The following is a 16433-nucleotide window of genomic DNA, read 5'->3' as shown; positions in this document are numbered from 1 at the left end:
CGGGCTCTGGGCTGATGGCCCAGAGCCTGGAGCCTGCTTCCCATTCTGTGTCTCCCTCTCTCTCTGCCCCTCCCCCGTTCATGCTCTGTCTCTGTCTCAAAAATAAATAAAACGTTAAAAAAAATAAAATGTAAATTGTGGAGAACAAGTCATATAATAACTCAGGGCCAAGATGAGCTGTCTGGATGGGTGTTAGAGTTGCTAGAAGGCTGGCTCCATGGGCTTGCCACATGTGAGTTACACAGAGCCCTGTGCTGGGGTTTGATGCTCTGGTCTTGCTGTCTTGACATTTTTAATTTTTGAATAGAGGGTCCTGCATCTTTCTTTTGGCCCGGGCCTTGCAGTTATGTAGCTGGTCCTGATGTGGTGTCCAAGCTGACCAGGAAAAGCTCGCGGTAGAGGGTTTGGCCGGGCAGAGAGCTGGGCCAGAACTCATGAGGATGTGGCCATCCTGGTGTCAAGCCTGGTGTGGTGCTGCGGACTGCTCAGGAAACTGGAGGAGGAAGGGGTCGGGGGCGTGGCATTTGGAACTCAAGCTGTGCCCCACTGTGAGGAAGCAGTGGTTCTGGAGGTGGAGCCTGCATGAGGGCTTGGGCTGCCTGTGTGCCCCAGTGCCCTTGCATGCCTCCCCAGGGAGGCCCAAGCGAGCCACGTGGAAAGGTGGCCTGGCCTTGCTTTGCTGCACTAGAGTCCTTCTCCTTTCTGGAATGTGGTGGGTGGATACCTCATAGGGCTGCTGAGAAGGCCCAAGGAGAAAAAGGATGAACAACAGCTGTGTAATCAGCATCTTCCCTGGGCAGAGTCCAGTGTCTGGCATCGGAGGACACTTGTTTGGTGTTTGGTGAAGTGTTGGGGCCCAGAGCCTATTCTTAGTGGTCCAGCTAATAATCGTCTGTTGGTGGACAGCGTCTAAGCCATCCAGGAAGCATAGCCCAGGGTTTGTTCTCCAGGGACACACGGTCTCTATAGAAGAGAAGATATTTACACAAAGTCTCTCCCCCCTTCTGCTCCCTGACACACTAGGGCTCGAAGTCCACTTCTCCCTCTACTGATTGTCTGTGTCTCCTAAACAGATTTCTTGACCTGTCTGGGCCCCTGCAGCACAGCATGGCTGGCAGGGTGGACATAGAGTGTGCAGGGCAAGGGCCCGGGCCAGTGCCTGGCATGCCATTAGGGACATTGTTACTGTTCCTAGGAATCCATTCTGTGCTTTGGGAGGTCAGAGAACCAAGGGGACACCTGGACCAGCAGGGCTGGGGAGGAGGTACTCATCCTGGAACCACAGATGGGACAGAGAGAGCAGGGGGAGGATGCGTGTGTGGTGTGTTTAGAGTGAGTGGAAGGTGAAGCCTGAAACTCATGTTGCATCACAGAGAACCCCATGCCCTGTGGCCCCATGCTGTTGTGGCTTTGCGTTGCCAGGCTGGTGGAGGGGCTCTTGCAGCTGACTTCTTACACTGGGCCCGCCTCATGAGGCCCCACGGCGTGCTGATCTGGGGCCAAGCAGGGCTCAGGGCTCCCAGGGAGAGAGGCCTGGCCTCTGCTCTCCCCGGCCCTGCTATGCGCCCTCTTACTGGGACTCTCCTCCTCTGTTATGTCTGTCGGTGTCTGGTGTCCCTGTCCAGTCTTCCTTCTCTCTCTGTAACACAGGGAAAGGCGGGACTAAGCCCTGGTATAGTGGCCCTCGCCCACTCTCTCCTACTCCCCTCAGCAGAAACGCTGTCAGGCTCAGCTATTGGAGCAGTGTGATGAGTGACCGTGGGCAAATTTCTTCACTTCTCTGGTCCTCAGTTTCCTCAGGAATACAGTTGGTATAACTTGGCGTTGTCAGGAGGTGAGGCCATGCTGGAAAGGGTCGATAGTCACACTCTGCTGAGGACACGCCAGGGCAGGGTGCTTGCTGTGTGTCCCCCTAAGTGCTGGCAGAACCAGCCGCGCATGTCAGGAAACTGTCCTCAGAGGTGAAGTGCACCTGAGTGCCTGGCTGCTGGTTCCTTGAGTAGTGAACAAGAAGTGTGGACAGGGTGGCTGTCCCTTTAGGTAGTCCTGTGGAATGTGGGGGACACAGGTGGGCACAGGGAGGCCTGTCCACCACCTTGGATACAGTGGGCTGTGGGGTTGTGGGTGGTTTGTGCAAAGTACAGAGAGGCCAGATCTTGTGAATATTAAGGGTGCTGACGTTTACCATGCACTCACCATGCCCTGGTATCCTGAGTAGGTATGCGCTCGGCACCCCCGGCTTGCAGAAGCAGAAAGAGAGCTTCAGCATCTCTCTGGATGTGCCTTCCAGACAGCCTGGCTCCAGAGCCCCACAGCCTCGAGCTGGGCACTTTCCAACTCTCCCTGCACCCCAGTGGAATCATGGGGGCCTGGACCACAGGGATCTTGACTGGTCCCCCATCTGCCATCTTCCCTAAATGGAGACCCTACTGTGACCCTTTAATTCCATATGTATGGACCTGGTGAATCCGATAAACCCATCCTGAGACTTTAAGACCTAGCTTTCTGGTTTTAGGACTGACGGCATCCCGCAAAGGTGACAATATTGACAGGTATTTGGGAAACGCCAGTTTTCCTTCCTTCTCAGTGCACTTGTCCCAGTTTATTCACAACGTGGTAAACATATGGTTGTCATCCTGGCCTCACTGGATAGAAAAAAAAGTCAGTAGTCTAGAATTTGGGTACGTTTCAAATATATTTTATTACTTTTCTTTTTGTCTTAGAAAGAATATGAAACCTGCATGCAATGCTAATGGTTTCTGACACGTGCATAGCATATGACACAGCAGTACAACGAGGCATATACCAAAGGGGCAGTGTGCGGAGGGGGCGCTCTTAAGAGTCTATGTACAAAGGAAAGGGTGTGGGGTTGCCGTAGCTTTCAAGAGAGGACTGTGCTGTTTAACATTGAAGAATTACACGCCCGTTACAGGTAGAATGCTTCCGTACTGCGTGTTCTGCCACCAGGAGGGAAAGAAACATGCTTTGAAGGTTCTCCATCATCAATAGTGTGTCTGTAGCCGTGTACTGTGTGTGGATTGGTCTCTTTTTAAGTGTTGTTGTAAGGTTTCGCTAACAGTGTTGGGAACTTCGCGTGCTTCCAAAGCAGTAAATACTGAAGCAGTGAACCTTTCACAAGAAGGAGAGAAGACCCAACCCCTTCCTTAAGGGCCCCGTGCTTTGCCATCCCAGAATCTTGGAAATGTTTCCTAGAATACGTAAAAGTTAGCCGGGGTTGGGGGCGGGGGGGGGGGGGGGAGGGGGTGAAGCACATTTCTGTGGCAGACAAACTTGAGTCCCTCACACAACAGATGCAGAGAGATCGGCTTCTGCCTGCCCGGTGACAGGGGCCACTGTGGCGTCCCCCCAAGGCTGTGACCAACCGTGAGCCCAGGAGAGCCCGTGGCAGCTGTGTGGAGGCGCCAGGACCTCTGAGCGGAAGCGCCCCGCATTAGCAACGGAGCAACGCTGCTATGAAATGTTTCAACCAAGCTCTGTGTTCCTCCCAGGCGCTTATAAAGCTCAGATGTAGTGATGTCTGGACAAATACAAAAAAGCATTTTTTTTTTTTTTTTTTTTTTTTTTACAAAGGAAAGGCATGAGTTTCCCCCCTTTCGGTAAAAAGCAGTGTGTGATCAAGTCTGGAGCACAAGAGAGAAGGGTCTCACATCTGGAAGCCTTTCGCACACAGCTATAAAATGTAAAAACTGACCCTTGGTAAAAAGTGCTTTGTAACAATATATAATTTGTGTCTTATGCCTGTGAGAAAGAGAAGGGTTGTTTTTTATCTGCAGAGTCCTTTGCTCGTCTCCCAGCTGGTGTGAAGTTTTCCTATGAGGGATTTTTCACCCTACTCTTCGTAGACCCTGGGAAGAGAAAACACCCACGTTAAGTGGCTCAGGACATGACACAGGGTGGGGGCTAAGCTGCTTCATCCTTGCCTTCGGGAGTGCCCCTCCCGGGAAGGCAGGAGCTTGGGAGAAGTAGGAGGAGGGGGGGACACCTCAGAGGAGGTCATCGCATGGACCTCAAAATCTTACCCGAATCTGGCTTTGTGCATTCTCAACCTCTGCGATCCTCAAAGCCCTATGGAGCAAGCCCTCTCTATATATGAGGAAACTGAGGCACAAGGGACTTAAGATTTGCCCAACGAACACTGAATGTCCACGGTGGGAATGAGGTCTGTGTCCAGCATGAGCAGGGATGGGGCAGGGGAGGACAGGGCATCCCATCCTTCAACTCAGGCTTGTATCTTCCCTTGTGTTTTGCCCAGAGAATGCATGTCTTCCGGAAAAATGCTAGTTCTAGAAGCTGCTGCCTAAAGACTGAAGGGTAGTTAGTGGGGCTGGGGCCTGTCCCAGAGGCCTGTGGCTCCAGGTCACTTCCTTTTAGTGGTTGTAGGACCTGCATGACCTCCCCCCCCCCCCCCCCCCCCCCCCCACCTCCCAGACTGTCTCTATTTCAGATCTTAAATCCCTTCTGTTCTGCCCCATGGCTGTTTCAGGGCCATGCTTCCTACTCAGACAGCCCACCCATTCTTCTGCCTCATTCCTTGTTTCCGAGTAAGACCACCTGACTGTACTCCGCCAGATGCTGCTGCTTCCCGTGGCAGCTGGGAGCTCTGGGCTCTCAGATGCAGAGCTGCTAGGCTGGCTGCACAGACCAGCAGCTCCTGGGCCTGCCAGCAGCCCCCACGACTAGCCTGGGCTGGCCTGCTGGCATCTCCTTCCTGCACCCTACATTTAGCATTCTCTTGCTGTCTCTGCAAAGGGGACTTCACGGTAGTTTCTTTCTCTCCATTCTACATTCGTGGAGACATTTCCAGCCTTTTACAGGGGGAGGGGAGGTGGGGAGGACAAGAGATCGTCCCCTTCCTCTCCCAGGATGCCTCGGCCTCCCTAGAAAGAGGATGAATTCATTTTGTAATGAAGCCACGGGAGGCTTGGTCACCGAGTGGCTCTCCTCACTGGAATTTGCAGATCTAAAAAGAGCAGGGCTGCGTTGTCCCATGCCTGCCTCCCCGTCGTCAGAGCCATGGCCCAGGTGGAGGGCTGAGGGACAAAGTGTGCGCATCGCCCGAGTGTCTGCCCTCAGTCCTGTGCAGACGGTCTCAGCCCCCTTCACAGACTGGCCCTGCATTTAGCCCCATTCCACTTGGATGACGCAGGGCCTGGAGAGTGGCAGTGGACAGGACGGGTCCTGCTTTGGCCACGTGAGCTGCCTGCCCTGACCGGAAAGAGGGCTTCATTCCCATCAGATCCACAGAAAATAACGTCTTGCTCTCATCAGTTTCTATTTCAAGCAGTTGCAGACGAGGCGGTTTCGGAGGCAGTGCAAAGGGCTCAGATAGTGGGGTTGGGCCTGAGTGTGGGCTGTGGGGGAGCCGGTCATGGGCTGAACCTCGAGTGGAAGGGCTGGGGAGGGGGGAGCAACGGGAGGGGTGGCTCAGGCAGCCTCTCCAGGCAGGGAGAAGGTGACCTTGGGAGGCCTGGCTTTCTGCCATGTGCTCCCAGGGAAGTCACTCCCCATTTCCACTTCGCCCTGGTTTCCCTCTCTGCAGAATGGGGTGCTGGGCCCAGCTCCCGAGGAAGTCCCCTCTGTGTGTGTGTGCACATATATACACACGCTATATAGGTACAGGTGTAGACAGGCCCTGAGTGTGGGAGGAGTAGGTGTGCCCTGGGACACGCTCACTTTTATGTGGTATGGGGAAACAGGGAACTTGCCAGACATGGGACCACAGGAGATCAGAGATGGAGAGTGGACTTCTGATTGTGGAAACAGAACCCAGAGAGGACAGAGGTCTGGTTCACAGCTCTGGTCATCTGGCCACTGCTGTCCCCTGAGATTAACAGTGGCTCTGATTTTAAAGGGTCAAGTCCAAGGTCCCTCCCTGCACCTGCAAGGGAAGGAGTCTGTCAGCTTTCTGGGCAGCAGGGGACACGGGGGCCCCTTGAGGGAAGGAAGTGTTTGTTGGTAAGGTATTGTCCTCATCGTGTGGTGGGGGTACCCTGTGTTACAGTTAATAAACACAGTTACTTAAGTGGTCGTGTTTCACCACACAAGAATCCCAGAGAGCCATGCCAGCCTCTTGCCCGTTCACTTGACAGAGGGAAACTGAGGGTCAGAGAACTTAGGCTGCTTTAAAAAGAAGAGGAATTGAGACTACAGCTTAACACGTTAGCATGGTGCAAACTTTAGTTCACAAAAGGATAACTTTTCGATGCTTACAGTTGTCCAAGGGAGCAAGGGCCTGCTTTGTGAAGCGGCGAGTTCCTTACCCCATGGGGTTATGTGAACAGGCTTGGCTCTCCGCTCGCCGTGGCTACTGTGGTGGGTGTTCACCCCTTCGGCGACGCTAGAGGAGCTAGCCGGGGTCTGAGACCTGGAGCTGGTGGGAAGGTAGGTGTGAGGAGGTGGGGGCATGCATACCTGCGTTTCTCGTTCCAGGCGTTGTACCACTTGATGAACCGCTTGGTGCTCTGCAGCTTGGGGTGCAGGCAGTGCTCCTGACCCCGGTACCTGGACACGCTCTTGGTGGTGATGCTGAAACGGAGCAGCGTGGGGTGCAGGATTGAGGAGCCTGAATGGCAGCCCCTCAGTGTGGCCTGTGGGCCGCCCTGGTCTGTCCCAGTCAGGGAGGGCCCTGAAAATGTGGCCGCCTCCCTCCTGTCAGGGGAACGCGCCCTGGTGCTCACTGCCTGGCTGCCTCTTTGGAAGGTTCTGGGTGTCCCCTTAATCTCCGATTTCACATACAGTTTAACCCTGTATGGAGTGATTGGCTCTCACTTCTCCCCTGGAGTTCTTAGGGTCTGGGATAGCCCCCCTCCCCCTATCCCCTCCCCCACAAGGCTGTTGCCTACAGGGCTCATGCCTCCCTTGGAGAACAAAGCTCTGGGGACTCTTCCAGCTCCTCTAAACCTAGGATTGGAGAGGTGGAGAGAGCTAATATCAGCAAGGTGCACACGCCGAGACCCCTTTCCTTGGGTACAAGGAAATTGCTCGCGGCAGGGCTCAGACATGCCCTGCACATGGGTGGTCTCTGTCTGACCCTTCAAACCCCAGAGCCCCTTGATCCTCTGAAGTCTGTCCCAGGGCTGGGACATGACAGATCCTGAAGTTAAGTCTTGCTGGCCTTGCAGCCCATTTTGATTCCTGAGCCTGAAGTCCCAGTTGTCTCAGCCCCCAGCAAGAAAATAAGACCTCCCCTCAGGCCTCTGTCAGCCCATGTGCCAAACCGAGTGGAGGCCCTAGCCGTGTGGCAGAAAAGCAGGTGGCACTGTACAGAGTGTAGGGCCTGGGTGTGAATCCCAGCTCTTTCTGTAGGACCTTGGGTAATTTCTCTTAACCAGTTTGCCCATCTGTAAAATGGGTTTAATAATAGGACCTACCTCTTAGGGTTATCGGGTAATGAAAAGGTATAATGTATGCAGAGTGCCTAGCACCTGGTAGACGCAACGTGGAGAATTCCTGTCATTAGTAATTGTCTTGGAAGATGAGATGGCCAAGGAGAAAAAGAAGCCTTAGTGTGTGAGCTCCAGCCTGGACAGGGAAAGCAGGACTGCTGCCCAGGACTGCCATGCCCCGCTCACCCTGGGCTGGGCCAGGGTGGCAGGATTTTAGGAGGAAGCTTCTGGGTAGGGGAGGAAGGATGGTGTTCCAGAACAAAGGACCACCTAGGGGATGTGGAAAAGTGGAAGGTGAGAGGTGCCACTCCCTGAGTGGTCATGGCACGAGCAGATGATGGTGGGCTGGGGAATGAGCTGAGGGGGCAAAGAGGGGCAGTTGGAGGCTGGATTGGGAAGAGAAAGAAGGGAGGGAGAGAGGGCAGTTAGGGCCCTGCAGGTTCCCAAAGGTAAAGTGTCAGGGCACACGGGCCAAGTTCTAGATGGGAGCAGGGCCACCACAAACTGAGTCTCCCTGTTGACAGGGAGAGAAAAACCGAATCTTGCCACCAGAATGGGGGCAGAATATTTCTGGGCAACTTGTTCTCTTCCCTTCTCTGTGCTCAGAGTTTCCAAGGCCCCCCATTGCAGCCCAAGCTTCCTAGAGCAGGGGTGGCTCTTCTGCTAACTGCTGTGGACTGGGCTCTGCCTTCACTGGCCCTCTGAGACCAGTCGCTCCCCGGGTCCTGTCCCTCCTGCTAGGTCTTCAAGCATGGGGCCAGGCTTCCCAGGGAAGTCCCAGACTTCTCAGAACAGTCTGCTTGTTCTCCTCTCCATAGTACTCGGTCACTCTGCGGGAATTTAACCCACTGCTCTCTCTGCCTACAGTGCTGCTTTTGCACTTGAAGTGAAGGGATGTGGGCAAGCCTGATGAAGATGCCCTCCTCAGTTAGGTCACTGTGCAGGCTGGGGATTCCCAATTCTGAAGGTCGGGGCAGCAGGGAAGACACTCAGCCCTCCCACCACAGTCCTTGAATGCTTGTCACAACACTGGGACAATGAAAATTGGTTGTGGGGTGAAGACATGACGATTTATATTCCCTGCAGTTGCTCAGAAATTCTGGGTCCTGTGTCCCCTCTCCTAAGTGGTTCTGGGGTGCTGAGGGTTTGGGCAAGAGTTCATAGGGCACAAATGGCCCTTTATAAAATCTGGAGTCTACTCCCACTTGCAAAGCACACTGGCCTCCCCACCCCACCCCCAGCCTCATCAGAGATTTCTGGGTGACTCAGGGTGAACTGGAAAACTTGCTTTTGTTCAGCGTTTGTGGCTGAAAACCTGCTTTGGCAAAAAGTGCTGGCCCTACATCTGATCTAGAGACTCTTAGGAGCTTGAGACAGGAGAGGATGTTCAGCCCTTCAGTGCTGTGGGCGGGGCTGGGTGTGGGTGAAGGTTTAGGAAGGAGACTGGTGACTGTGTTTGGACCTCCTGAGGCCCCTGCCAGTTTTCACAAGGTTGCGTAAAGCCTTCTCGCACCTGTCTGCTGTCAGTTTCCTCTCTATTCTGAAAAAATTTAGTCGGGAGAAAGAGTAAACCTGTTTATTGAGGGTCCTTTAGAGAAGTCTCTGCACCCCATACCCTGCTTCTCTTTGTCTGCAAGGTCTTGGCACCTGGCCATGGGGTGTGGGGTGGTTCTCAGTACTTAGAGGAGTGCAAACTTAATTTGCTACGTCCCTGTCATCTTCAGCCCCCAAGCTGGAAACCATGAAGGACCTGTAGCTCCTCCTTCAGCTTGTGGGAACACTAGCCCCCACCAAAAAAAAATTTTCCGGCAGTTCTTCTGGACTTGGGTCTACTAGGCAAGGGACAGGGGTTGATTTATGTGCCTGGGCAGGAAGGCAGTGGGGTTCGGCTTAAGCCTGGTGGCTTTGCAAATTCCCCTAACTTCAGCCTGACTGTGCAGCCCCCAGGTGGCAGTGTGTGGGGGGAGGTGGGCTGCCTTTGCATACACTGTGCGGAGGCCTTGGGACCATCGGGGCCAGCGGATAGAAGGCACTTGCCCAGACTGAGAATAAAGTGTGTCCTGTTTCTGGGGGAGGGGAAGAGGGGCCAATGGTCCGTGGCAGACCACGGTAGCTGCTTTGCCAAGGGCTTCCTTCCTGGCCAAGTGCATACTGATGGGGAAACAGTGGTGCTGGACTCAAGTGGTTAATTGGGAAGGCAGAGGAGCAAGGAAACTCCGTGTTCTCTCACTCTGTCCCAGTTTTAAAAATATTCTTTGCATCCCCACCAAGCAGGGCTCCAGCCGCATGGCACGTTAACCCCAGCAGATCACTTTGCCCAGCACTGCTCAGGCTCAGGGACCCACAAGAGTCCAGCGGGTGGTGGAGGATCAAGGATCAGTCTCAACATGAAATCGCTAGCAGCCAAAAAAGCTGGCTGTGGTCCCCTGGTAGGGAAAAGGCTCTGAAAGGAGGGTTGGGTCTGAGGACTTAAAGTCAGCATTTGTTTTAATTCTCTCTCCAGCAACAGGAAGGCAACATGCATCCCAGTTTGGGTGCAAGTTCAATAGTTCTGGGTGAGTTTGGAGCGCTTTCAATCCAGATGCTCTAAAGTTGGCACGACCAGAGCCATTTAACCCTTGATCACCCCAGAATGGTGGGCAGTGCAAGCACCTAGGCTACCCATTTGAATCTTAGCAAGGGTGAACACCCAGAGGCTGTTTCCAGAGAACAGGGCAGTTGTCCCTCTTTCCAAACTCTTTCAGACTGTCACGCCAGCGTCCTAGGGACTTGCTGGGCAATTACAAAGCCTCCTCCAAGGCCTTGCCAAAGGCACAGAGGAATGTCTGTTAGCCCCACCGACCCAGCCCCATGCTGTGCCCCAGCACCGGGTTAAGAGCAGCCCTCACACACGCTCAAGGTGAGGAGCCAGAACTCACATAACCATCTTCTCCTCGCAGTGCGGGTACTTTGGCTTCATTTCCAGCTTCTTCACGTCGCTGTATCGAATCTTGGGCCCCTTTCGGGAGCATTTACATTTGGACCCTGGGAGAGAGAGCGCCGGGTATCATTCAGCTGCGTGTGCGGTCTCCTGCCCCCCCCCCCCCCCCCCACCGCCCTAGGTGCCCACCCAGGACCTCGGGGGTCCCTGGAAGCCCAGCAGTTGGCGCCCAGGTGCTCCAGGACGGGACGGGACGGCGACAAGAGACCTCCCGGGCACTCACCGTCCACGCGTGCGGCGCACAACGCCAGGAGCAGCAGGAGTAGCGCGGCGGACAGGAGCCTCATGCTGGCCGGAGGGGCGCGGCGCGGGAGCAGGGACTGGGGAGGGCGCCCGGCCGGCCGGCTCAGCTCTCTCTGCTCGGAGCGCGCCTCCGGCTCTGCTCCGCTCGCTCCCGCTGCGCCCGTCGGTGGGTGCCTGGTGCCGGCTGCGTTCCGCTCTCGGCTCCGCGCTGTCTCCGCAGCCTCCCTCCGCCCGCCCAGGCCTCTTTTAAATCCGCTCCTGCCCTCGCGGCAGCGAGCTCATTAATATGCAGAACCACTCGGTGACTCACTGAGATTTCTCAACGAGGTGGGGGGAGGAGACCTTCCCCGCCCCGGGACCGCGATCTCCGCGGCGCACACTGGGAGCCACGCGCGCACACACCCATTCATACCCGCTGCCCTCTTGCTTCTATACACACTTGCATACCCAGACTCCAGCCCGCGCACACCGCCAGTGCCCCGGTGGTACCGGCTGTTCCGGACACTTTAGAGGCTGCTTAAGGGCGCTGCTTTTCTGAATCGCATGGTTCCCTCTGGCCAGACAAGCATGCTGTCCTGAGCTGCTGAGAGACCCAGGCCCGCGGCCCAGATCTTCTGAGAACTGAAAGGGTTTTGGAACAGGTGCCAGGTGTGAGTGCCAGCAGGCCTGACTCCTAGGGTGTGAGTTGTCCCTGTTGGGCCAGCAGCCTTGGTGGCCAGAGCACAAGGCCAGGTCTGGAGGGAGGTTGCCATAGGTTGTACAGGAGCAAAGTCATTGCCTGTGGTCACTGCGGCTGGCTCAAAGGATGCGCCCGAGGGATTTTTGGTCACTCTGAGAGGAAGACTTCCTAAAGTTGGTACATGGCTGTGCGAGCTGCCTGAGGAGTGGTGAGAACCAGCCAGGGGTTCCTTGCTGTCATACCATTCTCTAAAGGCTCTGCCCAGCAGGGACACATGGCAGTGGTAACCATTTGGACAAAGTTCATGTTCCAGACATATGCCAGGCTCTGTGGCGTAGTGTTGTGGGCCAAGGCAGGGCAACAGAGATTCCTGCTTCATCACTTACCAGTGCAAGTGACCTCACTACTCTGAGCCTTCATTGTGCCTTCTGTAAAGCAGGAGTGTCACAGTGCATGTCACAGGGTGGCTGTGAGAGGTGTGGAAGATCAGACGTGTAAAGTGTCCGACAGAATGCCTGACCCATAGTTGGTGCCCAGGAAATCTTACCTATTGATATCATTATAGTATGTATTTTAACCTATGTTATTTTGATTCTTATAAATCATTTTCCAAGTTGGTATTTTCATTCTTTTTTTGACAGGCATGGGAACAGGTTTAGAGAGAAGAAATAACTGGTCTAAGACCACAGAGCCAGGTGGCTAGGTCAGGAGGGGCTGGAGAATTGGGGCTCCAGCCTCTGGGCTACCCTGCCTCCCTCAGGCACTTGGGGAAGTGCTTCCTTCTTAGACCCAGCAACAGGGGATGGAGTATCTCAGGCTCCAAGGGTCCCTGGGCTTGGCTCCCAGGCCAGAGCTGAAGCCAGGGCAGAAACTGCCAGGTTCTTCCAGCTCACACAGCTCTGTGCTGTCAGCCCAGCAACTCCCTGGGGGTGCAAGAACCCAAAGGGGTCCTGGGAGGATGGGGAGGGCAGGCTGCTGGGGACAGAGTGGAAAATGTGTACCGTCTCTTCCCAGTTTGAGCTCCTTGGCTACCTGGAGGGGATGCTGAGCCATGAAGGGCCGGCAGAGCTTATGAGCTGGCTTCAGGCCATGTCCTGAGTCCTGTGCATGCAGTTGGATTTGTACTTGAAGCAAGGCGAACCGCTGGACATGTGGGTTTATCTAGAAGATGAGACCAAGGGAGTGATTTGGGGCAATAACATTACTTTTCAAAATGTTTAGTCTTTCAAAAAAAATTTTGGTACAAAACCAAAATGTTTGTTACAGAAAAATTGGAAAACACAAGCAGAGGAAAACATAAAAGAACACACTTCCACCCACTCAGAGGTCTACACCAAAATGCTAACAGTGTTATCTTTCCCAGCACTTTTGTGTTTGCTTGCATGCATGTGCACAGGTGTGATCAGTGTGCGTGTCCTGTTTGAAAACCCATTTGTTTTACCTGTCTCTGTATCGTCAACATTCTCCCATATGACGGGTTTTGCTTCTACAGTCTCTCTTTTAATGGCATCATATATGGTCACCTAGCATTGTGGCTGAGAGCTCAGTGTCTCCATGTCAGACTGCCTGGGTGTGAGTCCTACTACCAGCTATGTGACCTGGGGCAAATGACTTCACTCTTTTCAATACTGATTTTCTAACCTGTGAGATTGTGATGATAATGGGACCTATGGCAGAAGGAGAATTAAATGAGATGGTGCATGAAAAGCTTTTCATGTGGTCCTTGTGACAGAGTAAGTGCTCAGTAAGTGCTATGGATTGTTGTCATTATTTTGGGTGCAGCCCGTGCCACTGTACAGATGTACTGTAATTACTTTCAGTAATTATTCTTTGCTAAATGTTTAGATTGTCTTCAACCATGTTCTGTCAGTGGCGTGTGACATATACTCTTGTAGCTCAATTTTGGGGCAGCCCTTTAAAAATTGATCGTGTCTCAGAATCACTGGGCCATTGGGGCATGCTCATCTAAGGCTTTTAATACAAATTTCCCTTCAAAAAATATAATCCATTTTATTTTTCACAAGGAATTTCTTACCTGCCAAGGTTTCTCAGAGCATGTGACATAGATTTTTAAATTAACAATGCTGATTAGGTAAGTGGGATCTGACAGCATCAGGGATCATGGGCACCGAGCTTTTGTAGGAAAAACTAGTTGGCCCTAAACATACGGACCAGTTTCCCAACTTCCAGGGCCAGACCAGAGGTCAGACCACCCATTGTTTTGCCCCCAGTTGTACTCCGAAGACTACGTATGCTCATCTTTGGTTTGCAAAATACAGCCATGTGTTTTTGCAAGCACAGCTCACTCCTGTTTGTGTGAGTTCTTCGGGGGCCATGGGTAGAGGAGAGGATGGGGGCCTTCTGCTGCCAGCCTGTCTGTGGATGATGCTGCTCAACTGGGAGAGAGAGGGGGGTCTTGACTTTTGACTTGCCTTTTGGGTACAGACTCTCCCAAACTCATGTAGGGGTCTTTGAGCAGGTAGAGGAGGCAGGGTGAGGTGGATAAGGGCGAGGTAGTTCTGTGCCCAGTGGCCCTAATTCCGGGGTGATCCCTGGGGTGTGATGAAGGACCACACACATATTCTACCCTTTGGGGCATAGTCTGGTGTGTGTGTGTGTGTGTGTGTGTGTGTGTGTGTGTGTGTAGGTGCCTGCAGCTATTTATGGTCAGACTGGCTTCTATGGAAGGGGTACATGCAAGGTATGGGGGACACAGAGGTGGGAGGAAATAGAAGCAGAAAACCATTCCTTGAGGGAGTGGAAAATTGGCTGACCCTAGGGATTTCCATATTTATCCTGTTCACAGTGATTGAGCACCCACTATGTTCCAGGCTCTGTGCAAGGTGCTGGGGTTAAGGTGAACAGAGGAGGGATGTGCCTGTCGCCAAGGAGTTCAGAGTGTAGTGGGGAAGATGGACGTTAATCAGACAACCAGAAATGCACATGAAATTACTGCAGAGCTAGATGTGATGAAGGGAAGCTGATGCTATGGGCCTCGCCAGGGCATCTGACCAGGTGGGGAGGTGGGGATGGCTTCCCAGAGGAAATGTCCACCGGGCTGCAGTCTGAAGGATAAGGAGGAGTTAACCAGGTGGCAATGGCAGGGGGCCCATTCCTGCCCCCTTGTAGTCTGTGTTCCTCACACAGTGATCTGCTGTAGGTAAACCCCTGCTTAATGCCCTACTGGCTCCTGATTTCACCCGGAGTCCAAGCCAGTCCCTGCCAGTGCCCCGTCCCCTCGTGACCATCCACCTTTCTCCCCTTGGCCATGCTCTACCACAGTGCCTTGTCTTCTCTGTCAGACATGCCGAGCCTGGCCCCATCTTGGGATCTTGTGCTTGCTGACCCCTTTGCCCAAACTACTGTTCCCCACGTGTTGGCAGGTGGCTCCTCTGTACAGAAGTCTCAGCCGTAATAGTCACTCTTCAGAGTCAGTCACACTAGCACTCTCACAGTCACTCTCTATGCCACTGGTATATTTTACTTTTTACATTGTATGTGCAACAACCTCACACTGTACTATGTTCAGTTTATTTGGGAGTGTGTTGTGGGTCATCTTCTGGTCTGCTGGTTCCATGAAGGTAGAGTCTCTGTCTTTCTTGCTCATCCTCAGTAAATCTAGGCTGTGTAGACTACAAGGTCGGGGTCGGGGGGTGGGGGGGAAGAGTGTGTGTGTGTGTGTGTTTGTGTGTTTGTGTGTTTGCGAAGGGAGTGGGTAAGGGTGGCCATTAGCAAGGCCACGTTCTGAGGAAAGCCAGTTCTTCCCAGTGCATTTGCTTCAGAAAAGTGTTTGCCGGAGGGAGGAGGAGGTGACTGAGCAGGAGTGTGGGATTCCAGGAAACCCTGCAGGTGTCAGGGCACCACCTCATAGATTCGCTGAGCAGGTGGATCCTAAGTGGTCAAGGCTGGTTTCCTGTCCAGGGAGCGGAGAGACAGCACTTCCTGTGGTGAGATCAGTGTGCCGTTCTCTGAGTGTCGCCCCCACCCTGTGGGACCCTGGGCAGCCAGTTGCCTCCTCTTTGCTGGCTCTCTTTTAGCACAGTTCTGCATAGTGACCCCCCTCCCCAGGCCCTCATTCTGAGGGAGAGGGGGATGCAGGCTGAGGTTTCCTGAGGACAACTCTTGGTTTTATTCTTTATACTTGGAATGGTTAGGGCAGCTGAGCAATTAAGCCTACAGGAAATGGTTCAGGGGGTAGCCAGGCAGTGTTGAATTAGGCTTCAGGCAGCCTTGTGGAGCAGAGGGGCCCTGACTCCAGTGGGTAACTGAGAGTGTTGTGTGTTCCCCCAAGCATGCTACAAGATGCTTGCGGCAAATATGACAGACGAACCATTAGCATTCACCCTGCCATTTATTTATTCAGCACCACCTCACTGGAGACAAACATCTTCACTATATCAAGAACACAAACAAAGATATTTTCAAAGGAGGCCCTAATAAATAAATGAGCAAAGGACAGACATCAAAGGGCAATTCAGGGGAAAAAGAAAGAAAAGCAATTATTAACCAACTCATGAAAGAATGTGCATCTTCATTAGCAATCAAGGAAAGCCACATTAATGCTGCAGTATCATGGCGTTTTGGTTTGGGTCCTACCAGATAATGAATATTTAAATTTTTAAAATGTTTTATTTATTTTTGAGAAAGAGAGAGAGAGAGAGAGAGAGAGTATGAGCAGTGGAGGGGCAGAGAGAGAGAGACACAGCATCTGAAGCAGGGTCCAGGCTCTGAGCTGTCAGCATAGAGCTTGACATAGGGCTTGAACTCACGATGTGAGATCATGACCTGAGTTGAAGTTGGATGCTCAACTGATTGAGCCACCCAGGCGTCCCATGAATATTTATTTTAAATAGTAATATCCAAAGCAATTGGATAAAGGGAGGGAGCAGAACTCAGCATCCCTGGTGGGACTACAAATTGGTACAAGATTTTGAGAAATTATATTTATGGTATATATCCAGAGGGTTTGAAATAAACTACTTTTTCCCCATTAACCCACTTCAGTTCTATTTAAACAGCTGATAAGGGAGAAAGGCTGCATGCAAGTAAGGAGTTAACCTAAAGGCCCAACAATGGGACGTTGGTTAAGTAAACAGTGAAAGCTCTGAATGAAATATTATACTGG

General features: G+C 53.0%; 1 protein-coding gene across 1 annotated transcript; it reads right to left on the bottom strand.

Annotated features, from left to right (window-relative positions):
• Window positions 1-2682: 2682 nt before the first annotated feature.
• Window positions 2683-10876, bottom strand: CXCL14 (C-X-C motif chemokine ligand 14). The gene is made up of 4 exons (XM_060636087.3): window positions 10610-10876; window positions 10325-10430; window positions 6433-6546; window positions 2683-3866 (listed from the first exon to the last, which is right to left on the bottom strand). Exons 1-4 carry the CDS (start codon window positions 10671-10673, stop codon window positions 3851-3853), a joined length of 300 nt encoding a protein of 99 aa, XP_060492070.1. The 5' UTR covers window positions 10674-10876; the 3' UTR covers window positions 2683-3850.
• Window positions 10877-16433: the final 5557 nt, after the last annotated feature.

The sequence above is a fragment of the Panthera onca genome, chromosome A1 (genome assembly GCF_046562875.1).
Source record: "Panthera onca isolate mPanOnc1 chromosome A1, mPanOnc1 haplotype 2, whole genome shotgun sequence".
In the NCBI taxonomy this organism is placed as follows: domain Eukaryota; kingdom Metazoa; phylum Chordata; class Mammalia; order Carnivora; family Felidae; genus Panthera; species Panthera onca.
Note: the sequence above shows the minus strand (reverse complement) of the source record. Positions and strands in the feature narration are given on the sequence as shown.